This window comes from Beta vulgaris, chromosome 4 (assembly GCF_026745355.1).
Source record: "Beta vulgaris subsp. vulgaris cultivar EL10 chromosome 4, EL10.2, whole genome shotgun sequence".
Classification (NCBI taxonomy): Eukaryota; Viridiplantae; Streptophyta; class Magnoliopsida; order Caryophyllales; family Amaranthaceae; genus Beta; species Beta vulgaris.
This window is the reverse complement of record NC_079205.1, coordinates 12,636,425-12,659,419: the sequence shown is the minus strand read 5'-3', so window position 1 is coordinate 12,659,419 and position 22,995 is coordinate 12,636,425. Positions and strand designations below refer to the sequence as shown.

At 34.4% G+C, this 22,995-nt stretch overlaps 1 protein-coding gene across 3 annotated transcripts; it reads left to right on the top strand.

Moving 5' to 3' along the window:
- The first annotated feature begins 16,736 nt into the window (after positions 1-16,736).
- On the top strand, positions 16,737-22,052 carry LOC104891491 (hypothetical protein). 3 transcript variants are annotated; one of them, XM_048642800.2, is made up of 7 exons: positions 16,737-17,596; positions 17,945-17,995; positions 18,818-18,946; positions 19,282-19,402; positions 20,166-20,207; positions 20,362-20,418; positions 21,116-22,052. In XM_048642800.2, exons 1-7 carry the CDS (start codon positions 17,466-17,468, stop codon positions 21,815-21,817), a joined length of 1,233 nt encoding a protein of 410 aa, XP_048498757.1. In that variant the 5' UTR covers positions 16,737-17,465; the 3' UTR covers positions 21,818-22,052. The 3 variants fall into 3 exon arrangements, with proteins under 3 accessions (XP_048498757.1, XP_010675494.1, XP_010675495.1); XM_010677192.4 differs by having other exon boundaries at positions 16,749-17,596; positions 19,282-19,387; XM_010677193.3 differs by lacking the exon at positions 16,737-17,596 and having other exon boundaries at positions 17,975-17,995; positions 18,818-18,957; positions 19,282-19,387.
- Positions 22,053-22,995: the final 943 nt, after the last annotated feature.

Here is a 22,995-nt window from a genome sequence, read left to right as displayed (position 1 = left end):
TAGCTTTTCACCTCATGCTCACCGCATACTCCAACAACAACCATTTTACAACAACAACAAACAACAACAATTTTACAACAACAATTTTACAACAACAATTTTACAACAACAATAACAGAATAAATTACGAAAATACAAACAAAACGAAAATAAACTACGAATAAAACTAATAACACAATAAAAACAAAAATAATGTACAAATAAAAATTAGTAACAGAATAAAAAAGAAAAAATTACAAATAAAATTAATAACATAATAAAAACGAAAATAAATTACAAAAAAAACTAATAGCAGAATAAAGACAAAATTAAACAAAAATAAATTGAACGAAAATACTAAAAAAACGAGAATATAAATGAAAAAATATGAAACGAAAAAATTAGAGAAATTAAACGAAAAAACTAGAGAAATTAAACAAAAAAAAAATAGAGAAATTAAACGAAAAATCACTATTTTCAGATCTAAATTCGTTTCGTGTTTCCTTCGATCTTCTTTAGTGGCGCTTCGTTCTTCGAGTTTCTTTAATGGCGCTTGTGGATTCGACTATTTAGAGTTCGATTGTTTCGATTATTGAGGGGTTAGAGTGGTGGCGTGGCGTAAGAGTGGTGGCGTGGCGTGAGAGCGGTGGTGTAGTAAAAGTGGAGAGAAAGAAGAGTGGATCTGATGAGAGAGAGAGAGAGGAGAGCGTTTGAAGAGACAGACATAAGTACTGTAACGTTTAAAACCGTTACACACACACTCAGTTGGGGTCCGAAAAGATAGTTAAATTAAGTTTATTCCCCAAGGCCCATGGCCCTGGCCCGGACCAGGCGGGCGACGCCCACGCGCGTATGTGTTAGCAAGCCCAAGTCAAAACATGATAACCAACCAAAAAAGCGTCTCAAGTACCAACTCAATAAAATAAGAAGGGAAAGAATATATAAACAAGGGAGTATTCCCTCTCACAAGCAATGTGGGACTTTCGAGAAAGGAAGCTTTTCAAGCCTTGATTCAAACAGTCCCCCACAATGGCTCTGGAAAGCAAAAAGAAATTCCTGGGTAAGGAAAGGAAAGTACTTAAGCATCAATATCTTTCGATTTGAATTGATACATAGTGAAATGAGGCAACAACTTACTTTCTAGTGAGTGAATTTCTCTATCACCAGAGTTCCATTGAGACCCCCACAACACATACCTACCTTAAGATCGTGCAGTGTCTGCGATACATCACAAGCGCTTTATAGGCATGCAAATTCATTGGGTCTCATAAGTGCTCTAGAAAGACAATCCAGTCTTTTATAGAAGGCGGCTTAACCTCCACACTTACGTAGGTAGTCCATCAAGTGTTTCTCAACAACACCACCCCGAAGGGATATGGAACCATTAAGAGCAAAAATTCAACCCCAATAAATCCACCAAGTGCTTCTCAATAGCACCACCAATAGGCTATGGATTTAAAGGCACTACTACGCGACATAGGGATGAGAAATGTAGTTCAAGTTAAGATTCTATGGCTTCGGTTGACCAAAAACGGGTATCCACCGACCATAAAATTTCAACTAATGGGCTTTATCCCCTCTCCCTCGACAACTCTAGGAAAACTCTCCTAGATAACCCCTTAGTAAAGGGATCAACAAGATTTCTTTTGGACCTCACATAGTCAAAAGAAATCACCCCATTTTTTTAGGAGTTATTTGATGACTCCATGTATAATCCGTATGTGTCTCTTCTTACCATTATAGACATTGTTCTTAGCAACACCAATGGCTGCTTGAGAATCACAATAAAGAGAGACATGTGCACCCTGTCCTCTCCATAATGGAACATCAGACAACAGATTTCTCAACCATTTAGCTTCTTGCTCTGCCAACTCGAGGGTAATGAACTCTGACTCCATGGTGGAACGTGCTATACAAGTCTGCTTTAAATACTTCCACAATGTAACACCACCACTAAGGGTAAACACATAACTATTAGTATAACTAATCTCATCATTACCTGAAACCCAATTCGCATAACAAAATCCTTCAAGTACAGCAGGAAATTTAGGGTAATGCAAACAAAAATCAACAGTTCCTTTTAGGTACCTGAGAAGACGATAATTAAGAGCATTCTAATGCTCATTACTAGGATTATGAGTATATCGACTCAGTCTACTCATTGCATAAGCTATGTCAGGTCGAGTTCAATTCATGAGGTACATCAAACTACCTATGACTTTCGCTTATTCACTTTGAGATACACTTTCACCTAAGTCCTTGGTCAAATGAATACTAGGGTCATATGGCGTGCTTACTGGAGCAACATCAAAGGAGTTGAACTTTTTAAGCACCTTTTCCACATAATGAGGCTGACTAAGGGAAATATAATGGAGATTTTCTTGAGTTTTACTCCCAAAATCACATTAGCTTCTCCCAAATCCTTCATCTCAAATTTTGATGACAAGATAAGTTTAGTATCATTAAGAACCTTTAAATCGCTGACAAAAATCAACATGTCATCCACATAAAGACATTTAATAACACAAACTGATCCTATCAATTTGGAATAAACACAAGAGTCAGAGTTGTTAACAATGAAGCCATTTGACACAACAATGCTTTCAAACTTTTCATACCATTTTTCGCTGCTTGTTTGAGGCCATATAAGGACTTTCTCAACTTACACGCTTTATCTTCTTGACCTTGTACCACAAAAACCTTAAGTTAAGACATGTAAATCTCCTCCTTTAAGTCACCATTCAAGAAAGTAGTCTTAACATCCATCTGATGTATAATTAAGTCATGAATAGCAGTAAGAGCTAGCAGGGTCCTAATGGTGGCTATCTTATTCACAAGAGAATAAGTGTCAAAGTAATATATTCTTTTCCTCTAAGTAAAGCCCCTAATGATAAGTCTAGCTTCAAACCTCTCAATAATCCCATCAGGTCTCAATTTCTTTTTAATGATCCATTTACTATCTATGGTCTTTGATCCCTTAGGTAAGTTAGTTAAATCCCAAGTAGAGCTAGACACTATGGAATCTAACTCACTCTTAATGGACTCTTTCCAAAAACTAGCATCCACATATCTCATTGCCTCTTCAAAGATCTTTGAATCATCTTCTATCATGAAAGCATAGACTAGTTCATTACTCAATAAGTCAACACAAGAACTCTCAAAGAGAAAAGCAATGATAAAATCAGAACCAAATTCTTTCGCTACTCTAGGTCTTTTACTTTTCTTAGGCCCATCTACATCAGAAGAACTACTAGCATGCATATCAACTGAAGTACTACTTAAAGTCAAATCAACAGGATTATCACTAGTAGGTAAAACAACATCATGCATAGAACAGCAGGAGACGAACAAGAAGGCATAGATGCAATATCAACCTTTTTTAAAGGGAAAGCATGTTAAAAAAAACTCATCATATCTATATTCACAAATAGACCTATCGCTCAAGTCATGAATCTATAAGTAGCATGAGCATAACTAATAAACATAACATCAAAAGTCTTAGGTCGAATGTTTGACTTCTTATAATCAGGCAACCCAACTTTAGCTAGACACCCCCACACTCTAAGGAAACTCAAGTTTGGAGGATACCCCCTCCAAAGTTCATAAGGAGTCTTATATAACTTTTTGTGAGGTAATCAATTAAGAACATGGCAGGCTGAAAGGGTTGCTTCTCCCCACATATCATCAAGCGACCCATAACTTACAAGCATAACATTCATCGTATTCTTCAAATACATGTTTTTTCGTTCAACTATACCATTTTGTTGAGGTACATAGGGGGCACTAAGTTCATGAAGATGCCTAAGTTCTCACAATGGTCATTCAAAGAGTTGTTCTCATACTCTCTACCCCTATCAGACCTAACCCTCTTGATTTTCCTATCAACTTGGTTTTATACTTCAGCCTTATACTTCATAAAAGCTTCCCCTGCCTCACTTTTGGCTTTAAGAAGGTATAACTTAGTGTACCTCGAGTAATCGTCAACAAAGAAATTGTACCAAAAATTTTCACCTTTACTTTTATTGTTCTCGAAGTCAGCTAAATCTGCATGAACAAATTCTAGAAGTTGTGAGTTCCTTTGAGTCACGATTTTGCAAGCTTTCCCTGCCTCACTTTTGGCTTTAAGAAGGTATAACTTAGTGTACCTCGAGTAATCGTCAACAAAGAAAATGTACCAAAAATTTCCACCTTTACTTTTATTGTTCTCGAAGTCAGCTAAGTCTGCATGAACAAATTCTAGAAGTTGTGTGGTCCTTTGAGCCACGATTTTGCAAGGTTTCTTAGTAAATTTTGCTTCAACACAAACTGGACACTTAGAAAACTATGTTGTGGACATATTAGGAATAAACCTAAGGTCCTTAGTCTCTTAATGGAAGCAACATTCACATGCCCTAAGCTACCATGCCACAAATTTAAAGACTCGACAATATAAGCAGAACCAGAAATAGTTTTATTAATAGCAGGAGAAACAGAAAAAGCAACATTCATAATAAATAAACCCCCACTTGAATATCCATTCCCCACAAACTCCCACCACGAGTCATTACAACCTTGTCAGCCTCAAAAATAATTTTCAAAGCATCTTTGTTCAACAAGGCACCAAACACTAGGTTGTGATGCATAGTAGGAACATACAATACATTTAAAAGGGAGAGGGTTTTTCCAGAGGTAAGTTTTAGAGTGACCTTTCCTTGTCCAAGCACTCCAGCAGTTGAAGAGGTTCCCACGTAGACACACTCACCTCAGTAGCATCCTTGAATTCAGGGAGAAGCTCCTTGCTTGCACAAAAATGCCTCGAAGCCTCAGTGTCCAAAATCCAATCAGAATTATTATCGACCAGATTCGCTTCAACAACCACATCAGGGACAATGTCATCAGATTCAGTAAGGTTAGCCTAAGTTGCCCGTTTTTGAATAGAGCTTTGGCGTTGAGGACATTGGTAAGCCTTATGATCAGGCTTGCCACATACATAGCAAAGAACAAACCACTTCTGAATCTTACCACCAAGTTTGTTAAATTTTCCTTACTTCTTACCTTTGTTGTTGACCTTCTTACCTTTAACCTTAAACTTATCAGATCCTGATGAAGCAGCAGTAGTTTCCACCAAGTTAGCTTTGGTAACATTAACAACAATAGAGTCCTGATTGTCCTTGATGTGGTTTGCCTCTTCAATCCTCAAGTGACTAATGAGTTCCTGAAGAGACATAAAATCTTTCTTGTGCTTCAGAATATTACGGAACTCTCTCCAAGAAGGGGGAAGTTTTTCGAGCAAAACATTAGCTTGAAAAACTTCGCAAATTTTCATGTCTTCATTCAAAACATTAGCACATAGATTTTCGTAGACATAAACTTGGTCCATGACAGGTTTGTCATTAACCATATATATGGAAAGCCAACCACTTTTCGACTACATACTTTTGTTTCCCAGCATCATCAGCCCCATATTTTTTCTCAAGGGCCTCCCATATCAGTTTAGACGATTTATGCACCATAAATAAACTGTATAGATTGTTTGTCATCAGATTAAGGATGTGAAAACAAACAGTTTTATTATCCTTTTCATATTTATGAATTTCGTCCGCATTCTTCTTAATAATAGAAGTAGTAGAAGAAGAAGAGGAATCACCTATAGTAGTAATAGCAACACGACGATCCTTGAAAAGGACATAATCGATGTCCATTTGCTCAAAAAACATCAAATCTTCTAAGCCCAACGTTTGTAGTTTTTTTTGTTAAGAGACTCAAACTTAGGAAGCTGAGCCATGGATTTGTTTCGAACGTCAGCCATTGCAAATAAAATAATTAATTTCAAATTGTAGGAAACTAGCAATTGCGATGGCGAGGAAGAAACTGCTTTCAAGGTTGTGCCATTGTAGGAGACTACTAACTTGAAAGCAATTACGACTCAACAACGGCGGTAAACGACACTAGTCGAAAGCTCCCAAGGTTAACACAACAACCTAAATTGTCACCATTAACAGATTTGGCTATGGAGATTAGCACGTACCCAGTAAGAAAGGGAAGAGAAGAAGAGAAGAGAATGAGTTTTTGTGTGTGTTCAACTAATAAGAGAGGCACTGATTTTATAGGAAGAAATATATCAGACAAAAAGCGGAAGAGAGAAATCCGGGGAGGATATCAAGGGATTGCCATAAATACTGTCACGTTCAAAATTGTTACATAAATACTATAACGTTTAAAACTGTTACACACACACTCAGCCTGGGTCCAAAAAGATAGTTAAGTTTTTATTCCCCAAGGCACAAGGCTCAGATTGGGCTGGTGGTGCACTTGTGTGTGTTATCAAGCCCAAGTCCAAACATGATGACCAACCATAAAATCATCTCAAGTACCAACTCAATAAGAATAAGAAGGGAGGGAATATATAACAAGGGAGTAAGCAATGTGAGACTTTCAAGAAAGGAGACTTTTCAAGCCTTGATTCCAACAGTGTTGAGCAATTGTGACATGATTCAGGAATTTGTCACAAAGTGATTTGAATTTATACTCAACATAGAAGTTTTGATGAAAGATTTAGACAGCCAAAACCTAGTATTTTCATTCTTTTTCTATCGATCACTCTTTATCAAGGAGGACTTGAGCTTAATTATTTAGCATTTAGTTTTTTTCTAGTATGATTCTCACTTATATATTGTCCACTACATGCGGTATATGAATTTCAGGGGTCTGAAAGGGTTCTTCTGCCTTGGCATCTCTTAACAAGTTTACTATGGTGTCTGGTCTCCAAAAGAGTCTATAAGGCGCTCAAAGATTGTGCGAGAAACCTGGTTCACTATAAACTCTTAATTGAGAGCCTTGAAGATTAGATTTTGGAGAATTCTTTTACATATTCTAAGCACTAGACCTTGGCATGGGTCGAGCTGGGCCTGTTCATGGGCTCGGGGAAATGATGGGCGAGCCCGAGGCCATAAGTGGCAGGCTGTGCCGTCTCAGTCCTGAAATTTTCAGATGTTGTCCACGGCCCGACCCAGGCCAACGGGCCAGGCTAGTGCCTCCTGCGGGCCTAACCCGTGTTTTATGTTGTTTTTTTTTTTGGATTTTTGACAGTTTTAGGCTAAAAAAAAGAAAGGAAAGGAGCGGTCGCCCTATGGGCCATCTAGGCGAGCTCGTGCCGGTGCAGGCCTGAAATAAAATATCTTCACTGTGACAGGCCTACGTGTTAACATGTTTATATACTCATTTTTATGTGATATATTTGTGTGTTTCCATCATATTTTCCCCATATATTTAATCTTTTAGAACTTTTACTCTTTATTTTTCGCTATTGCTCTTCTCGGGTGTATTTGTTTTGTTTTTTAGGATTATGGCGTTTATTGCTAGGATTATTCGAGTTGATTGGAATTTGCACGAAAACTTGGATGATTGCAGAGCATTCAGATTTATTGATAGCCTTATTCTACGATGCTTTTGAAGACCTATTGCGATATGGCGTTGGTAATTCATTAATTACCATGCCTAAGCTAAGAAGCAACAAATTAGACTTTTGATAGCAAGAAAGTACAAAAAATAGCATAAATCGACACCCTTTGGCGGTCCTTTCAAGCTTACTGCAAGGCGATGATGATGTCCAATTTCAATATTACGTAATCCTAGTTTTGGAGTATTTTAGGAATCCAAATCGTAGTCGAACTCCTTAGATTTTGATAGCATATAAATAGGTTTCAGATAGAAATTTAAGGGGGGTTTTAGAAAACATATCACATAATATTATAGGGATAGAGAGTTGGTTGGTTTCTTCGGTTCTTCGATGCTCATCAACGCTTTTCCTCATTTTTCCTCAAGCCTTTGTTTTTCAACATTGAAGTTTGCAATTTCATCAACTAATTCAAGTACTATTTTCTCTTCTCTATTATTATTATTATTATTATTATTATTATTATTATTATTATTATTATTATTATTATTATTATTATTATTATTATTATTATTATTATATTAATTTATTATTATTATTATTATTATTATTATTATTATTATTATTATTGTTATTATTATTGTTATTGTTATTATTATTAATAATAATAATAATAATGATAATATTAATAATCATGCTTTCTTTTATTCTTTATTTTGTTTATTCAATCATCATGTATGAGTAGTTTCCTATTCTATGGTTAAGTTGAACCCTAACATGAATTGATACATGTTTAATTCCCAATTCCCAAACCTTGATTAATTTATGATTCATTTATTTTAGGCTTGATTTTAATTATCAATATATGACTAGAAATAGTATATATTGAATGTGATTAATTTTGCAACGAAATTTGACTCTTAGTCGAATCTAGAACCCTAATGTAAGATAAAGAAAATCATCACAAAAGTAGTTGATGGAATTTATTAGGATGTTAGGATGCTATGTTTAAAGTCCTTAATTTCCATGGCTCCATGAAAATAGGCATGATTGCATTGTTAAGGAAGTTATTAATTGATCGAAAGAATTCCTTAGTATCGTTAGGGCGTGTCCATCCTATGAGTTATCTATTAATTAATTATAGGAAAATGGATTGTTTGTGGCATTAATTCGTGTTAGTGGGGATACTTAAACCTAGATATCAGTAGTTCGTGATTCACTTTCAATAATTTCATTTGCTTTAGTTAATTAGATTAGTTCATCATCATTTATTTTGATTACTTGCTTAGTATTAATTAGAGTCAATTTAACTACTTTGAATCAATTAGTCTCTTGAGATTCGACCCTTACTTGCCCGACTACATTAGTTAGGAGGAATAGTTAGGTTATTTTTGTTAGGTGTGTGACACACCTTTCACCACGACCCATTTAGCGGACAACGGACTGAGCCGGGTCTTGAGTAGGCCCATGCCCACCTCTAATTCTGACCATGGTGAACAATATTCATTCAACTCGCCTTTCTAGATTGATGAACTCTGCCAGCTTGACTTCGCTCTGCAAGGAACTTTTTAATCCACTATTACTATACAACTCCACATTCTAATCCATTTAAATTGAAGGGTCGAAATGAAAAATCACACAAGATTAGGGTGGTTAAGATTAGAATGAAGATTAGTGGAGTTGTATAGTAGTAGTGTTGACATTCACAAATTAGATCCTACACCGAGGTGTAGGATGAGCATCCTACACCTTGCCCATGTGGCTAGCTTTTGGCAATATTTTTGAAAGTGGGCCAGCTCTTTCTCTCTCATCACGTGAAATAATTTTTTTAATGTACAAATGCATATAGTTTGGTGTACAATAATATACGAGTGTACATTTGGGGATTTTCAATGATCAAAGCAATGACCATCAGTGTACATTGTGATTTTATTGAATTTCGTTATGAGACTATAATTGTACATATTGAATTTCATTAGTGAACAAACATCAAACACACTAGTGTACAAAGATTGGAAATTACTCACTTGACATATTTCGGTATGGGACTGTAATTGTACATATTGAATTTCATTAGTGAACAAACATCAACACACCCAGTGTACAAAGATTGCAAATTACTCACTTGACATCAGCTTCATGAATTGGGTTACTTTCAGCTAGGGTGTTGTCATTGTACATTTTGATTTTATTAATGAACAACCACGAAGCCAAGAATGTACAAGGATGTTGAGTGTGGAAAAGGAGAAGTGGTGAATTTTGGTATGAGACTGTAATTGTACATATTGAATTTCATTAGTGAACAAACATCAACACACCCAGTGTACAAAGATTGCAAATTAATCACTTGACATCAGTTTCAGGAATTGGGTTACTTTCAGCTGGGGGGTTGTCACTGTAAATTTTGAATTTGTTAATGAACAACCACGAAGCCAAGAATGTACAAGAGGTTGAGTGTAGAAAAGAGAGAAGTGGTGAACAGTATATGGGGGAAAATGATGGCGGTTGACATCAAATCAGTTATTAAATGGTGAACAGTAACTGTCAAATCAGTTACTTTTTGTATTTTCGACATGTACACTGGATGTAATGGGAATGTACATTAGCTGTCAAATCAATTACTTTTTTGCATGTTGAATGGTGCGTTTCAATCTTCTTGCCTTGCGTTTTGGAGCTGGTGTAGGATGCTCATCCTACACCTTGGTCCAGGATCTACTAATTGGTTGACATTTGATAAAAGAGGAATGCGCTTGAAGCATTTGACTTTTCAATCATTAAATCCCATATTTTCACAAATTAGAGGGGTATTTGGTGAATTAAGTTTGTAACAGGAACTTAAAGGTAGGTAAGCCATGATAATTTTCAAAACCTCTTGGGCACCTGATCCTTTTCTGAAAACACGTGGGGTACCTCGTAAATTTTCATAAAATTCAAGGATACATGATGAAAAAATCGTTTTTCAAATTGTCAATCACTTTAAGTCAAATAAAGAGCGCTACTCCCTCCATTTCAAAATATAGTTCAACTTTCATTTTTTTTTTATGGTTTTAAAACCTTTGATAAAATATTCTCATTAATATATATACAAAAAAACATAATAATGTGAGATATTATTAGACTCGTCTTAATGTATAGTTTTAATAATATCTTTTTATAATTTTTATTAATACATAACTAAAGATATTGATAGTAAAATATATTGATAGAAACGGTGAACAAGAAACGAAAACTATATTTTGCAATGCAAGGAGTAAATAATAAAACTTAATATTAATGAATAACAACTAATTTTCATCAATTTCAATAAACCGAAATCAATTTTCAATCGATTCTAGAGGTATCATATTAACATCGTGTTTAGGATATTAGGATTAGAATCATGTGTTGGGTCGCCTTTAACAAAGAGAAAAAAAAAAGAGAGTACAATCTATACAAATATATTAAAAGGCGTGCGTAACAACGTCGATGCGCCACGTGGCACCCTCCTCCTGCCACCGGAATTTTGCTACGTGTCTGTTAACCAACGAAGTCAAGTGGTCATCATTTAAAAAATAAATATGCTGAAGGTTGGGCTCGAACCCCTGACCTTATATAAGGGTTTTCAAAGAATCACCATCTCATCTAACATCTCTTAGTGATCCATGTTTCCACAAAATTACAAATATGTGTTGTAATTAGTGAATATTATTAAACATATCCCTTGCATCCTTAAAAATAAATAAATTTGCATGTTCATTAAAATTAAATATGTATGCATGATACCATTTGAAGAGCAGTGTTGACCACTACAGTACTACCCCTAGGGAGTTTTAGTTCATGTAATCTATGTACAATAAATTTTTTAAAAAATTGCGTAGTATAGGGTTTGATCCTGAGACCTCAAATACATATACTAAAGTCTTAACCACTAGGTTAAGTTATATTTATTGTTATTATCATAAAGTATTATATTAATAAATGAAAATTTTTCTTACCCGGGGCATAGCCCGGGCCTAATAACTAGTTATGTATGAAACCTATGTGAGGTAAAGGAAGTGAAAGTGGGAACAATTTTGAGAAAAAGAAAGGACAACCATTTAGACTAATTATTATATTGCATTTATTATAATAGGAAGTGCTCTCAATATTCATGAAAATTACCTTCTTTTCAGTTAATAAATTTCTCCTCCATTATAAACATAAATCAAATGATTTTTAATGATAATCTCTATTATATAAGGGAAGGGGAGAGTTATGGTGTCCTCTTTTGAACTGACTATTTTGCCCCCTTTTCTTGTCTAAATTACAAAAGGAATCTCAAAATTAAAATCGGGATTCAAAAAAAAACTACTGAAAATTAATTTTCAACACTCATTCACAAATCACTCACAAATCACTTACAAATCACTTAAAAAAAAAACTTTACAAATCACTCATACAACTAAGAAAATCATGTTATAAAAATCACGCAAATCACTCAAATAATCAGGAAACTTTATTAAAACTTAAAATTAACATACAAAGTAAAACTAATAACCTAGAACGTCAATACATACAAAACATTTACTACAAAAATTTACTTACAAATCACTGTTCTTAAGAACCATTCGCAATTACATACTCACAAAAGTTATCTATAAACACAAATTTGAGAAAAGCATAAGATTTTAACGGCGATATCACACATTCATCCATCGGCAATTTGCGAACATCGAAAAAGGTACATAATTCTTTTAATCTTCAAAATTATTTCACATTAATTGAAATAAACAGTAGCAAATTAGTTGACTGTTATGTAGTTAAAAAAATGGAGATGACAACAATGAGTTCAAAAGGGCTTTTATACAACTTAATCATTTTCATATAAAACAAATTTAGTTTTTTCTAAAAAAATGCCAATATTTAAATTTTTGCCCATAACTTTTGCAAAAAGTCCATGTTAAGAAATAAATTCTGAAAAACAAAACAATATCAAACTTTTTGGGAACAATTTTTGCAAAAATCCATTTTCAGATTAAAAAAACTAAATTAATTTGCGAAAAGTAACGATTTTTGTTTTTCTAAAAAAAATCCAACATCAAATTGTATGAAAAAAATCAAAATTTCATTTCAAATATAATTGAAGCTCAAAGTATTAAAATTTAGAAAAGGACAAAAATTGAAATGATGAAAATTTTTAATTATCAATGTGTGCAAACATAATTTAGAAGTTAGACAAGGAAAAAAAACTGAAGTGTATTTGTAGTACAATCATAATTTAGAAGTTAGACAAGAAAAAAAAAAGTATTTACTTTTTCATAGTGTTTCCTATATATAATGAAACTTTTACATATATTTGGACCTATCTCTTTCTATTACTTCCTCCGTTTCTTTTTACTTGCAACGGTTTGACTTTTACACTATTCACCAACTCTACTTAGTTTATGTTTGGTGATTTATAGTTAAGGAAAAACATATTCATGTGGAATCTTGTTAGATTCGTCTGCATGTTTCCGAATATATACTTTTTATAATTTTTATTTATCGGTAATTAAACTTATTGATGGTTGAAATTATGCATTGGCAAGCGTGAAAGCCAAACTGTTGCAAGTAAAAAGAAACAGAGGAAGTATATAATAGCGATTAATTATCAAGGTAAAAAGGTTTATGTAAAATATCATTCAAGAATTAAAGTACAAGATATCTCTATAATATAAGGAAGGGGGGGCTATGGTGCATGTCCCCGAATGAAGAGACTATTTTACACCTTTTCCTTTTTAAATTACAAATCGACTTACAAATCAAAGGGAGATTCAAATAAAAATACTGGAAATAAAATTATAACAATCACTCAGAAGTCAACTTAAATAATAGAATTGCATAATTTACATTATACAAATCACTCAAATGATGAAACTTTACAAAAACCAAAAAATTAACTTACAAACTACAACCAATACACTACAACGTCAATACATACTCACAAAAATTTGACTTGAAATCCAGGTGTCCACTTTCTTCACAATATATGAAGTAGTATACTTAATTTAAAAATCAACTAAAAATTATAATATTAGAAATCATAGATAAATTCAATAAAATTTCTATTTTGTTCATAGAATTTTGACCTTGAAAAGTAAAAAAAAAAAAAATAGACTGGTGAGAGACTTAAGTGACAGAGATTAAACCAATTAAATTTTGCAACTAAAAATAATTATACTTTGTATGTCTAATACTCAAATTTTAACTTTTATATAAGTCGAAAAAAACCGAGTTTCTGTCTTGAAAAGAATTCAAGCACGCATCGCGTGCAAAAAATGCTAGTCTAATATATAAGAGAATAGTCATTCGATCATGTTATAAAAAAACATGTCACCCCCTCTCTCATCAACTTTCTTATTGATTTTCAAGAAACTTGTCACAAGTCATGACCGAATTCACCAAACGAATTCCACTCATGACTTGAAGTAAAAAAGTTATAGACACAGTAAATTATCTTTCTGGGATATTAAATAATAGAAATTTAGATGTCTATGTGTAAATCTAAAGAAAGTTATGACTTTAATTTGATATAAAGAAAAAAATCTATATGTTTTCATATATATTAAACTACAAAATCAAAACACCAAAAAAGTAATATGAGAGAGGCAAATGTCGGATAACTTTTGGTTTATATTATTATCTCATGACCAAGTCATGAATTTTGTCATCCCATGACCTACTCTATATTTTGTCATATTTTCTCATGATTGAGAATAGTTTTATTACACTCTATCATACTCAGTCATGCGATATCCTATTAGGTTTGAAGTGTGGATGCAACGCACCCATTATAAGCAAAGAGAACCACTTTACAAGACAAAAAAGGTTCCACCTTGAAATCATATGACAATAAGGAGTGACCTTTGAATTATAAAGTGAACGCATCTCTCATCCTTTATCAATATGAGACACTCATATGTATTGTGCACTATATATCATAGCTTCAACAAGATATGGTAGTTCCTTCACAGCAGTTCCAGTGGCTTTCATTCCTCTTTGTTGTAGCTTTTCCTCTGCAATGGTAAATGCTTAGGAGAATACCTTTGATCTAGTCAAAATTTGATCTTTTAGTTTTTCAATTACCTCTCAGATCTCTAGACTTCATAGTCTTAAACATCACGTTGAGATTTTAAACAAATAAGGCAGTATCCTTGTCTTTCTTGTCATCAACTTGTAGTGCAATTATGAGCTCAATTTTGGTGAGAATATTTTCATCATGAGAGTCCAATTGTAGCTCATAGATAAACAACCATATTACAAGTTTCAGATAAAAGCTCGTAAAGTGTGTGATTTCTTGCAGTGTCACCACTTTAGACATCTTATCTTATGGTAGACCGCACAACTTCAACAGGTATATCTTTTCTAAACTTATATTCATAGTCTCAAAATTACTTAAAATTGACTCAAAAAAAGTTGAAACGCTCCACCACCATCCACCTCCTGCCACCATCACCGCTATTGCCATAACCATCCACCAACAACCCCCACCTTCCCCCACCCTACAAGCCCAAGCAGACCCCAGCCCCACTGCAACCACCATGAGAAATCAAAAATAAAATAAAATTGGGGTGATCCATCACGGAACGTCCAACCTATACATTTCCACCATGGCAGAAACTTCTGGCTTGGACGTTTCCACAATGGCGGAAACGTCCAGGCCGGACGTTCCGCAGTGGATAGCCCCAATTTGTTTTTATATCTCCGGCTTGCTTGTGGTGGTCGTGCGTGGTTTAGTTGGTGGTGTGCGTGGCCTCGGTGGTGGTTTGCGTGGTTTCGATGGTGGTTGTGGGGATACAGGTGGTGGTTGTGGAAAAGAAAAGAAAAAAAGGGATGGGTAAAGATGGAAATGTTTGGTGGGATCGGGGCCATTTTAATTACTTTTGGGTTGATGTCCCAAATTTTTATGAATCGAAAACCAAATCAGAAATTTTTCAATCCGGTCCGGTTCGAATTCCGATCCGGATCCAAATGTGCACAATGCTATACAGGAGTGATGTTAGTTGAGTGATAATGTGATGACATGAATAAAAACTCTTAAAGTCATTGGAAAAATCCTTATTTGTAGGCATTTCAGGTTTGTACCACCTACACAATATGAGCATGCATTTGAAACACTCTTGAAAGTTAAAATTGATTTGACTTTCAATTCACCAACAGTTTTTGTAATAGAAAACTTATAAACCAAATTGAATTGATTCAAAAGAAATGAATAATGATAGGAAAAAAATTCTATGTGGTTTTTCTCTTTCTATATAAATTAATTTTTGAGTCTTCATGAACTAAATCACAAGTTTTGAGATTGAAAATACAAATCAATTCATAAACATAAAGTTGTCAAAAACTTTGGACTTTACTTGATTTTAGTGAATTATTAAATTGCTAAAATAGCAAGTTAACCACAAATATCATTTTGCAACATGAAAATAGACAATAATGCTAATGTCAGTATTTTAAGGATAAATATTTGATTCCAGTTATTATTTCATTAAACAAATAAATTATTAGGAAACTTAGAGGTGGTACAAAAATAAATCATTCAGATTACTATTACCTATATTACTGCCTAGAAGATGAGATATAAGCTTACTTTTTTTTCCTCCTCGTTATGTGACAATATCTCTCTTTCATATGTGAATGTTTTGATAATTAGAGAATCGATGCACACGATACTACGATAGTCTGGAGCAAAACATCACGGGGACAGGTTGGAGCTACGTCCCCAGTCGACTTTTGAATTTTTCTAAAAATTAAAGTTGAATTTTTTTTTTATATATAAAATAAGTTAATTTTTATATATAAAATAAGTTAATTTTTATATAGCAATCTTTTTCCTTTTATGCAACTAAATAAAAAAGTCTAGCCCAAGCAAATGAAAAAACTATGGACATATCAAATTGGAAAAATAGTAAAAAACATATCAACTGACTTTGTGACATCAAACCTACTCTAAGTAGTAATAGAAGGATGCATCATATGATAAATGCCACCATTGAACTTGGACAAATACACTGCAAAAAAATTCCCAAATTAAATATCCACAACAACATCAATCCATTGCAACCTTACTTTCACTAAGCTTTTTAAGAATATTCATGCCATTTGCCAATTTAACCCTAAAAAACTTATCTTCTCTGCTTGACACCTCCTTAGCCAAACAAAACCCACTTGGTTGTTGGATCTTATACACATCCAACCAAAACATCCTAACAGACAAAAGGGTATAATAGTCATTTCACTTACCCCACCCACCCACACCCCCCACCCCCAAAATGTGAGCTAAAAATACCTCTCTTTTGCCCCCTTCCCCTCCTTTCCCAAAGTCTGATCTCACCTCAATACTCTTACAACAACAATAGGATAAAAGCTGTCCCCACTTTTTCTTTTTGTCTTAATAATATACAACTATTATACTCCCTCCCAAGTCCCCAACTCTGGTTAAGTAACATTGCATAATCATCCAAATTTTTATTACCAAATCCCCTCTCTTTCATCCTCACACCTCTTTTGCTTGCTTGAGAGAATCGAAGTCTCTTTAAAAAAAGAAAGTTAAAAAAAGAAGTGAGTGTGATGAAGAAAGGACTCACCTTTGTGGTTTCTGTTTTGCTAAACATTTGGAGAAACTACTAATTCATCTATCTATCATTGTGATATGTGAATAGCGCATCTTATCGTGTCTTTTGTAACTTTGAACGAAAAAAAACCCTTTTAAAAACATTCATATTTTTCGATAGATCCAAAAAACCTATGCTTTTTACGAATATTACACAAAATGCCGCTATAATATACTACTATACGCGTTCAAATTATATATTTTGGTAGACTCCATAAAAACCTATACCTTTTACCAATATTCCACAAAATGCCGCTATAATATACTACTATACTAGTCTAGAATCACATTGACAGTTTAGGACAAACATTAGAGGGGTTGCTAAAGTAGATAAAAACAAGTACCTCCTCTGTTTTAAGAGCAAAAATTTGGCAAAGTCCTGCTTTCACTCCCACCCACAAGAGCAAAAGAGAGAGAAAGTAAGAAAGAGTTTGTGTTTAGAAGTGAAGTTAGAGAGAGAAAGAAGAAGGAAAAAAAAGGAAGAGAGAGAGAGAGATAGAGATGGTGGGCTCAGGAGCAGGAGATAGGAGCAAAGAGGCAGTTGGGATGATGGCCCTTCATGAGGCCCTCAGAAGCGTCTGTTTAAACTCAGACTGGACTTACTCTGTCTTCTGGACCATCCGTCCTCGCCCGTAATTACTTTCTCTCTCTAAAAACTCTTTTTTTTTTGGGTGATGAAATTGAAATGTGATGTGGGTTTTTACTGATTTTCATGAATTTGTGATTAACTTCAAATGGGTGTTCCAAAAATGTGATTAACTTGAAATGGGTGTTGTAAAAATCTTCACTTTTTATTTTTGTTTTAACACTTTTTGGATGTTTGTTTCTCTCTCTAAAAACCCCACCTTTGTCCTCTTTTTATTTATTTTTTGTCTCTCATGAAAGTCCACCAAGTACTACTACAAAGCTAAGAATTAGTTGTTCTTGCTGTTTTAATTTTCTTTTTTTTTAACCTGAAACTAATGTTTCCATTATTGCAGGAGAGTTAGAGGTGGAAATGGTTGCAAAGTTGGTGATGATAATGGAAGCTTGTAAGTTTTTCTCTTTTGTCTACACTCTTAAAACAGAGCTGGTGCAGGGGACCATTAGATAGTGATTTCACTTCAATTCATTTTTTTGGGTGATTAATTGATATGGAGGGTCTTTTCAGTGATTTTCTTGGTGCATTAAATGATGATTAGCTTGAAATTTGATTTAAAGTTTTTGTTTTTTTTTTGTTTTTTTTGGTTCTATATTTGGTATTGATTTGACTAGCAGGAGTAGTTTGATGATTTTGTTTTTGATTATTAGCTTCAATGATTAGTGCCATATTGAAGTGTTTAAGATTAATGAACATGTTATCATCCTTATAATGTAAGAGTTGACCAGCAAGGTTTTCTGTAATAAGCAACTGTTCTTAGTCTTTAAACTCTTTTCTCCTTTGCCCTTTTTTTTTTTTTTTTTTGCTGTTTTTTGCTTGCTTTGTTGTTTTGGAGCTGCCTAAAACAACACTTATATTCTAAGCTTGGGAGCATGATGTTCCTGATTAATTATACTTCCCCTCGTTCCATAATGAGTGAAACACTTCTCTCTTTTATGTGAGAGCTTTTTTAGAGAAGTGTTTCACTTATTATGGAACGGAGGAAGTATGTATTATTTTTTCATGCTTTTCTACTATATGCTCTTTTTTCAAGAATTACATGCTCTATTATGAATATAAGGTATGGAGATGTGATTCTTTTAGTTATCCTGGACTCTATATTCTTTTACGCTAATAATGTAAGTGACTGTGAGAGCATGATGTGCATCGTACTCGCTATTCTGATTCATGGCCTGAAAGAGTTAAACTAATTTGGTCATTATTAATGGTGAAGGATGTTGATGTGGGAAGATGGGTTTTGCCGAGGAAGAGTTGCAGATTGCTTGGATGAGATTGATAGTGAAGATCCTGTCAGAAAGTCCTTCAGCAAGATGTCCATTCAGTTATATAATTATGGAGAAGGGTGGGTACTTGGTAGGTGTTGTTAATATACTTATGTGCTTACTTTATCTCCCTCTCTTTGTCCCCCCTAAACAAAGGAATATATATATTAGTAATAATAAAAAAATGAGTAATCTCAATCTATATATGCAAATGGTGTAACTTTTTTTTGTCATAGATGTAAATTAGTAACGAGAAATGAATAATCTCAATCTATGTATGCCAATTAAGCTTTTAAATTTTGTTTTCTCATGAATGCTTCATATGATTCTTGTTGAGCCTTTATTGTTTTTATTTTGTCTAGCATATCAATAGTTTTTTTTTTTTGTGAATTTGACTTAATTTGAATTGATGCAGGTTGATGGGGAAGGTTGCATCGGATAAATGTCACAAATGGGTTTTCAAAGAGCCTTCAGAATGTGAACCAAACATTTCAAACTACTGGCAGAGCTCCTTTGATGCTGTATGTAGCCAAAATGTAACTAGAATAAGTTTCACTTACGTCTAATTACATCTTTTTAGTAGTGGTATATTTGCGCTATTTTTACTGTGTTGTGGTCTACACTTTTCAATTCGTAGGAGATGCCAAGACCATTACAACGTCTGTGAAAGGATGGAAATTTGAATGGAAAACTTTCAAAACCAGCTAACTGGTTTATACATATAAACCTAGTAAATCAAATAAAAAAATTTGTTCTCAAACTAAGTTAATTAACAGTTGATATCGGGTCAGAAGAGAGAAAAGAAGCAAGCTAGGGCTTGTTTTATTTCAAACTAGAAAGAAGATTTTGAAACTAGAGAAACTATTGACTGGTTCTTTTGCTGTCGGTTTTTATGTATGGTTATGACAATTTTAAGTTCATTAATTTTCTGCAACTTCTGAAAATTTAAAACGGTAAGAAACTAAAATCTTACAGTGATACCGAGCAGACCCCTAGGTACATAGCATTATTCATTTCTGCTACATATTGTTTTGTTTATGGTCTACTTGCAGACAGTAGTATATTATATTAGAAAGTAATGAGAAATTAAGACGGACTAGTGACTAGTGCTCACTTGGCTGCTAATTCTTATTTGGCCCCTCTTTAATAAGAAAGTTTAGAGTTCCATCATTTCATGGTATAATAGAAGTAGGGTTCTGCGCCGATATGTTTAATGATTATGTTTAGGGCAAATAACTGTTTATATGATTGATTTGATGTATTTCTACCTTTTTTTTCTTTCTTTCTTTTTGGTTGCAGCTTCCAACTGAATGGACTGATCAATTCGAATCTGGTATCCAGGTTAGAGTTTAGGCCCTGTTTTTTTGGACTTATTTTCATTTCAGTTCAGTTTGTCTCAGCTCAGCTCAGTTCAGTTCAGTCACCGGCTGCATATGATCTGTTTACATGTATTTAACTGCACTGATCTTATGCTTTTGACATGCCTTTTTAACAGACGATAGCTGTAATTCAAGCCGGTCATGGACTTCTTCAATTAGGTTCCTGCAAGATTGTGAGTGGCCTCATCTTAAGTTTTCCACTATAATTTTATTTTGTCAATTTTACCCTCTTAACCTCGTTGTTTAAACAGTTATTACTATGTAGGACAAACCATGTGTCTATATATATAACAATTACTGGTGTGTTCTCTTCATCTTAGAAAACATATGTTTTAAGTTCCAAAAAGTTTTAATAAGTTCAGATACAACAAGTTCTAAACCCTTATAAAATAAGGTTCAATAATTCCTATAACTTAAGTTGAGTTACATCAAGTTCCAACAAATTCTAATAAATTGACAGAACTCAAATAAGTCCTTTGCATCAAAAAAGAACAGAACTCAGACAAGTCCTGCTCAGATAAGTTCAGCAAAAATAAAGTGAGAAGAACACACCTACTTAACATAAGATGGACAATTTATTATGGGGCACATTGTTAAAGCTACCTTTAATTGTCTTTTGAACTTGATTAAGACAGCATAAAGCACCTTTTTTTTGATAGGATTGCTAAAAGAATTTGTTAATAGCATCTTTTAACCAAAAGTAACTTTTTCTACACTTAAACCTGTGCAATTAGCCAATTAGTTGTTGAAGGGACCTTCATGTTCATATCTATTATGATGCAAACTGAATATAAGAGCTTATCGTCATGATTCTAAATTCAATTTAAGACTTGAAGATTTCAATAATAATAAATACCAAATGTGTTTCAGATACCTGAAGATCTTCACTTTGTGCTACGAATGAGACATACCTTTGAATCTCTAGGCTACCAATCTGGCTTCTACCTTTCACAGCTTTTCTCCTCAACCAGAAATGCTTCCTCTTCTGCTACTATCCCCACAAAGCAGCCTGGCCCCGTGTTGGGTCCTCCGCCGCTCTTCAACTGGGGTCCACGCTCCCTTTCGTCTCCTTCTTCAATGCTTGCACCTCCCAATTTCCAGAGACCTCTCGGGTTCGCACATGCAAAAGATGAGCCCCACATGTTTTTGATGCCTCATTCAGCAGAAAATCGAATGGATGAAATGATGGGAGAACACGAATCGGATATCAAGTGGCCCAATGGGCTCTCATTCTTCAATGCACTCACCGGAAGGGCCGATGAAGCCAAGCTATTGTTCAGCCCAGAGAACTTGGGTCACAAGCCTGATTCAAGCTCTAACCCTGAGGGCTCAAATCCAAATATGCAAGGTGGTGGTGGGGGGAACCAGAACGAGTTCTTAAGCTTAGATAATCATCAGGAGCAGATGAGGAAGAATATTGAGAACAAATTCAAGAGGAGCTTTACTTTACCTGCTAGAATGGCTTCTTCAGCTTCTTCAACTTCACTTGATCACCATCCTCAACATCCACAGGAATATCGAAATCCCGAAGCCGGAATGTACTCTGATGTAATGGAGACATACTTAGAGTGATGAGAGAAGGGTGAAAAACTTTGTAACTAGGTTATGCTAGTTTTCTTTTTCTTTTTTCTAGTTTCGTTAGTTTAACTGTTCATGTTCTTTTTAGGCCTTTGTTCTTTCTCCTTGTGATGTTTAACTGAACTCTCTTCACCAATTTATTGTAGCTTATGGGAACATAAATTGTAGTTGAAGTTTCGTTTTCCTTCTCTTAAACAAAAGAAGAAGAAAAAAAATCTTTGCCGGGTAATTATGCTTTGTCCCATTTTGCAGCATCAAAGCTAATCGATGTATAATAGCACCATTTCTAGTTTCATTTATGGACTTGCAAACTTTCACTTTGCACTTTTCTTAAGCGGGTTTAGACAATGCGCCTTGACATGAGTCGATACATGACTACCAAGCTACCAGCAATAGTATTAGAGCATGATCAATGGAGAGGAGGTTCTCATCCTCTTATATTTTCTCTCTCCTTTTCTCCTTTTGACACCTCATTTTCTCTTTCCTCCACCTCATTTCCCAATAACTCATCCTCTTCCTTTCTAACATCCCCACATATTTTCTACAACAAAGAGGATCCTCTCCTACATCCTATTTCTTACTTTAGAAAGCTATGGGCCCCATTGAACAAAAAAAGAAATCAGAAATTAATTTGCCAATTCATCAAAACGCAGCAACAATGAGGAGAAAGAGATGCGTTTTGATGAAGCCCATGCTTCCTCTTTGCACGCGAGCCGAGGTGCCAATTCCTGGACAACAAGAGGAATTTGCTACATCCTCTTGCAGAGAGGATCCTCTTCAAGTGTTCAACAACGGTGAGGATAAAGATTTTGAGGAGAGAGAGCTAAAAGGAGGGAGGATCCTCTCCATTGTGGATGCTCTTAGATAAGCTTATTTGAACATATCTTGGCATGGTTGAAATCACTGTCTTAATGTCGAATTGTCCCACACTCTACACTGACTATTAGCAACCAACTTTCAGCAATGTACGACCTTTACTTATAACTAGTATTTTGGTCCGAGTGGTATCTCGGGTTAGTTACAATTATAAAGTACTTCCGTATCTGAATGAGTGAAACATAGAGAAAGTGGGAGAATACCAAGGAATGTAGAGAAAGAAAGTTGGGACCAATAAATTAGGGTTGGCGGAATGCTTACCCTTTGCAGATGAATCGATGATTGCCACATGCTCA

Excerpts from the sequence above, each read along its gene's own strand:
- LOC104891491 (XM_048642800.2), top strand. The coding sequence starts at position 17,466 with ATGGTGGGCTCAGGAGCAGGAGATAGGAGCAAAGAGGCAGTTGGGATG. Across the intron at positions 17,996-18,817 it reads GGTGATGATAATGGAAGCTT|GATGTTGATGTGGGAAGATG; the intron begins GTAAGTTTTTCT and ends TTAATGGTGAAG. Across the intron at positions 20,208-20,361 it reads AATTCGAATCTGGTATCCAG|ACGATAGCTGTAATTCAAGC; the intron begins GTTAGAGTTTAG and ends CCTTTTTAACAG.